This window comes from Genypterus blacodes, unplaced genomic scaffold (assembly GCF_046128005.1).
Source record: "Genypterus blacodes isolate CSIRO-AG114 ecotype Tasmania unplaced genomic scaffold, CSIRO-AGI_Gbla_v1 ptg000032l_1, whole genome shotgun sequence".
NCBI classification, from domain to species: domain Eukaryota; kingdom Metazoa; phylum Chordata; class Actinopteri; order Ophidiiformes; family Ophidiidae; genus Genypterus; species Genypterus blacodes.
In genome coordinates, this window is record NW_027466845.1 from 5484154 (window position 1) to 5489263 (window position 5110).

At 41.3% G+C, this 5110-nt stretch overlaps 1 protein-coding gene across 1 annotated transcript; it reads left to right on the forward strand.

Moving 5' to 3' along the window:
• Positions 1 to 501: 501 nt before the first annotated feature.
• On the forward strand, positions 502 to 4885 carry LOC142995273 (zona pellucida-like domain-containing protein 1). The gene is made up of 8 exons (XM_076146263.1): positions 502 to 601; positions 739 to 965; positions 1171 to 1355; positions 1492 to 1564; positions 1663 to 1760; positions 1843 to 1926; positions 2032 to 2186; positions 4758 to 4885. The coding sequence occupies exons 1-8, from the start codon at positions 502 to 504 to the stop codon at positions 4883 to 4885; spliced, it is 1050 nt and encodes a 349-aa protein (XP_076002378.1).
• Positions 4886 to 5110: the final 225 nt, after the last annotated feature.

Genomic DNA, 5110 nt, shown 5'->3' on the forward strand with positions numbered 1-5110 from the left:
TAACTTTTTCTTTTCTTAGTTCTTGGATTAGTACTACCTCAATAAATATAATTTTCCTGTTGAAATGAATTTAGTATCTGAAAAAGAAAAGGTTTACAACAGAAAGTATTTGTTTTGTGAACAGTATTTTGAAGATTTTGTGTTAATTTGGAAGTCTTCCTTTGATCCACTGTGATCAATGGATCTTATGGTTTCACGGCTAAAAGAATCAATGCAACAATAGAAAAGTCCTCATGTGAAAGTCCAGGGCTAAATTGTTCATTTATAATGTAATAATAAGATGCAAAGATTGAGATTGTGTTTTCTTTATTTATAACTTTTACTTTCATTTTCATGTGAGTTGAAAAGTGAGATGTGTGGGCTTTGTCTTCATGTAGGTCGATCTGTCATGTGCAACACTAAAAAAATGTGCCAAAGTCTTTCAGATCCCTTCCTTGTAAAAGAAGCCGGGAATGCCTTGGTGTCTGTTGTTTTGTTGTGTTTTCCCACAGGTCCAGAACAATGAGATTGGGCATCTTTGTGTGCCAGCTTGTCCTAATTGTGAAGGTTGAGGCCCAGGTGCCAGACCGTTGCATTGCACACCGGTCATTCAAAAGTCCAGGCTGGTGTAATTTTCTGTCTTATGCAGTTCCAGACCAACTCTATAGAATGAAATGTTTATTCATTTGGCATTAATATGATTATAATGGCTACACTGCAGGTATTTTTCCCTTACCTTTTTCCCCTACCTCTCAACAGAAAGCAGTGACATGACTGTGAAATGTGGCACTGAGTACATGGAGATGGACATCTTACTTTGCCCAGTATACCGCTCAAGTTTCAATGAATCCCTGATGGTCCTAAATGGTCAGGTCGATAAAAGTCATTGTTATGGCGTGCCTGACATGGCTGCTGACCCACCAGTCCTAAAATTTAAATGCCCCATATTTGACAGCATCGGGGGTGCCTGCAACAACAACATTAGGGTATTTTTCACAACATATCTTTCAAATATAAAAGTGAACATGAATGGACTTATATTATTTATCATAAGAATAGGATAGGATAGAATTGACATTAGCATTTCAGTAGCTCTGGTAGAAATCTAGGCTATGGAATTTAATTCTTGGAGAATGATAAGTCAAATAACTGAACTGAATGCAGCAACATATACATTTTGTTATTCAATAGATTATCGATGGAGTTGGAAGAGGAGCAACCTCTGACTATTCAAATGTTCAGAAGATCAACGTCTCTGGAATTGTTAGCTCTGTGGACCCATCCTTTGGTACAATCACCTATCGCTCAAGGATTTGGTACATGTTCTCCTGTCAGTATCCAATGCAGTACCTGGTAAAAAATGCTCCGCTGGGCGTGTGAGTATGCTACCTGACTACAAGAATACATTTGGACCAAGCAGCCTTATCCCCATTCTTCCAAGTGGACTGAATTTTTTTTTTTTATATTTAACTTTATATTTAACAATTTTGTTTTGTCTTTCACGCCATACAGATTTGGTGTGAGTCTTGCCATTAAAGACAACAATGGTAGCTTCATCAGCACACTGACAATGGGCCTCTTCAATGTAAGAACTGCTCTAGATGCTGAATTTGCCCATACTGTATCCGTAACGATGGCATGTTAGTCTGATAGCAACGTAATATGAATTCTTCTGTGCCATAGGATGGGCAGTACACTCAGCCACTTGTTGTGCCACAAACAGGACTCAACCTGAAGACAAAGATTTTTGTTATGGTTAAAGCCACCAATCTAACAACGAGGTATCCAAGACAGCACTGGACTCCACATTACGGTATACACATTAAAAATGCACTCTTTAAATTCAACTGTCTGCCTTTAAAGATTCAATGTGCTGCTGGATAGATGCTTCGCAACAACCACTCCAGCTCCCGAATTGTCACTTGAATTTTATGACCTTTTTGAGGGGTGAGTCACATACATGTAGATACAGTATATTATAATGTCTTCCATTCACACTGAACCTTAATTCACATCTTGCTGTGCCCCTACCCTCTGTCTATTTTCCTGAAGGTGTGATCATGATCCACAAACCAAGGTGATCATGAACGGAGACACTCAGCAGGCGCTCTTCGAATTTGAGGCCTTCAGATTTGTCGAGCACAATAATCTGAAGGTTTCGACTTTCTACCTGCACTGTATCACCAGGCTCTGTGACGTGAACAAATGTCAAGATCTAAAGCCTGTGAGTCTCAAAAGTTACTTCACCTCCCTGTGTTTGTCTTGGTGTTGTGATAACAGCATTTGCAGCATTATAAAAGCATCTTTTCTAAATGGGGAAGCCACTTACAGTGGAGGAATTAAGTATTTGCAGATTTTGTAAGTTTGCCCACAAACAAAATTAACCTACCATTAAAATTTTAGACCGTTCCTTTCTTTAACAGTGAGAGACAGAATACCAAAAAAAAAATCCAGAAAAATCACATCATTTAAAAGTTATACATTGATTTGCATTTGATTGAGGTAAATAAGTATTTGATCCCCTATCAACCAGCAAGAATTCTGGCTCCCACAGACCGGTTGGATTAGTCCTCTCGCTTTAAGAAAGTACTCAACTCGTTACTTGTATAATAGACACCTGTCCACTGAATCAATCAATCAGATTCCAACCTCTCCACCTTGGGTAAGACCAAAGAGCTGTCTAAGGATGTCAGGGACAAAATTGTAGACTTGCACAAGGCTGGAATGGGCTACAAGACCGGAATAGGCTACAAGACCATCGGCAAGCAGCTTGGTGAGGAGGAGACAACTGTTGTTGTGATTATTTGAAAATGGAAGAAACTCAAAATGACCATCAATCACCATCGGTCTGCGGCTCTATGCAAGATCTCCCCTCGTGGGGTATCGATGATCATGAGAACAGTGAGGGATCAACCCAGAACTACACGGGAGGAACTTGTTCATGATCTCAAGGCAGCTGGGACCACAGTCACCAGGAAAACCATTGGTAACACATTGCGCCATAATGGATTATAATCCTGCAAGGCCACAAGGTCCCCCTGCTCAAGAAGGCATATGTACAGGCCCGTCAGAAGTTTACCAATGAACACCTGAATGATTCCAAGGAGGCTTGGGAGAAGGTGATGTGGTCAGATGAGACCAAAATCGAACTCTTTGGCATCAACTCGACTTGCCTTGTTTGGAGGAAGAAAAATGCTAACTATAACCCCAAGAACACCATCCCCACCGTCAAGCATGGAGGTGGAAACATGATGCGTTGGGGTTGTTTCTCTGCTAAGGGGACAGGACGACTTCACAGCATCATGGGGAGGATGGATGGGGCGACAACCTCCTTCCCTCAGCCACAGGACACAGAAAATGGGTCGTGGATGGGTCTTCCAGAACGACAATGACCGGCCAAGGCAACAAAGGAGTGGCTCAAGAAAAAGCACATTAAGGTCATGGAGTGGCCTAGCCAGTCTCCGGACCTTAATCCCATGGACAATCTGTGGAGGGAGCTGAAGCTTTGAGTTGCAAAGCGACAGCCTCAAAACCTTAAGGATTTGGAGAGGAGTGGACCAAAATCCCTCCTGAGATGTGCACAAACCTACAAGAAACGTACTAAGTCATGTTTTGCTAGGGGTGGGTTTGTTTTTTGATAAGATAAGATAAGATAAGATAAGATAAGATAAGATAAGATAAGATACCTTTATTCGTCCCACAACGGGGAAATTCACATGTTACAGCAGCAAAGTGGATAGTGCAAAGCAATAAAGGGCATTAAGATAAAGATAAAATAAGAGCCTAAGAAAAGTAAAGAGCCTATCAAAGGTACAACAATACAACCAAGTACAAAAAAATTTAGTAAATGAATGACTGAATGAATGAATATGTTACATATTGCACATAGAGGATATTGCACAGTGTGATCATTAGATCGGGTATCCTGGGAGAGGTGCTAAATTGAATAGTCTGACTGCTGCAGGAAGGAAAGACCTGTGGTATCTCTCTGTGAGGCACCGCGGGTGTTGGAAACCCCTGTAGGGGATGGGACATGTTGTCCAACAAAGCTTGGCCATCATCCTCCAGTCCCCCACAACCTCGACTGGAGTCCAGAGGGCAGCCCAGAACAGAGCTGGCCTTATTCACCAGCTTGTTTAGTCTCTTCCTGACAGTGGCTGAGATGCCACTGCTCCAGCAGACTGTTCAATAAAAGAGGGCTGATGCCACCAAAGAGTCAAAGAATGACTTCAGGAGAGCCCCCTCCACTCCAAAAGACCGGAATCTCCTGAGAAGAAGGATCGAGAAGGATAGAGAGCAGTGCAATTATCCGACCAGTCCAGTTTGTCTTTCAGATGAACACCCAGGTGCTTGTAAGATTATACAATCTCAATGTCCTTTCCCTGGATTCTTTCGCCTCCGGAAGTCCACCACCAGCTCTTTGGTCTTCCCCGCATTGAGTTGGAGATGGTTCCTCTGGCACCAGACTGCAAAATCCTGCGTTTGATATTCTGTCTCTCACTGTTAAAATAAACCTACCATTAAAATTATAGACCGTTCTTTGTCAGTAAGCAAACTGACAAATCTGCAAGGGATCAAATACTTATTTCCTCCACTGTAGATGTTGAAATACTAATACTTTGTTTGATAACAAAGTAAATATTGTGATGTAGCCAGCATCAGTTTCACAAAACCTGTTTACAGTTATTTTACAAAGCTGTATAGCACCCCAGCCCCATGACCATAGTTTGTCAATGGGATACATCACTTTCACTTATTTCATGTAGGTATTCAATAAGGTGCTGTCTATTTTCAGAAATGTGGTGATCAGAGACGGAGGAGGGATGCTAAAGATGTGTCATCCAATGTTACAGTCACCTCTGAAGTCATTAGAGTGTCCTATGAAGACAACAGTGGTGAGTCTTGAACTGATTTGGTTTGATTCAAACGAAAGCAGTCATTAGACTGCTCAGGTGCATCCATGTGTCTTGCCTTCATTGAAAAATTGAAAGACCTCTTTTTGAAGAGTTGTTGTTGTTGTTATTGCACACTCAGAAAGTTCATATGAAAGTTTTGGCTTTTTATTGTTGTTCATGTTTTCCCTTTACAAACTTTTTTTATACTCTATTTACACACTTTTGCTTGACCTGGG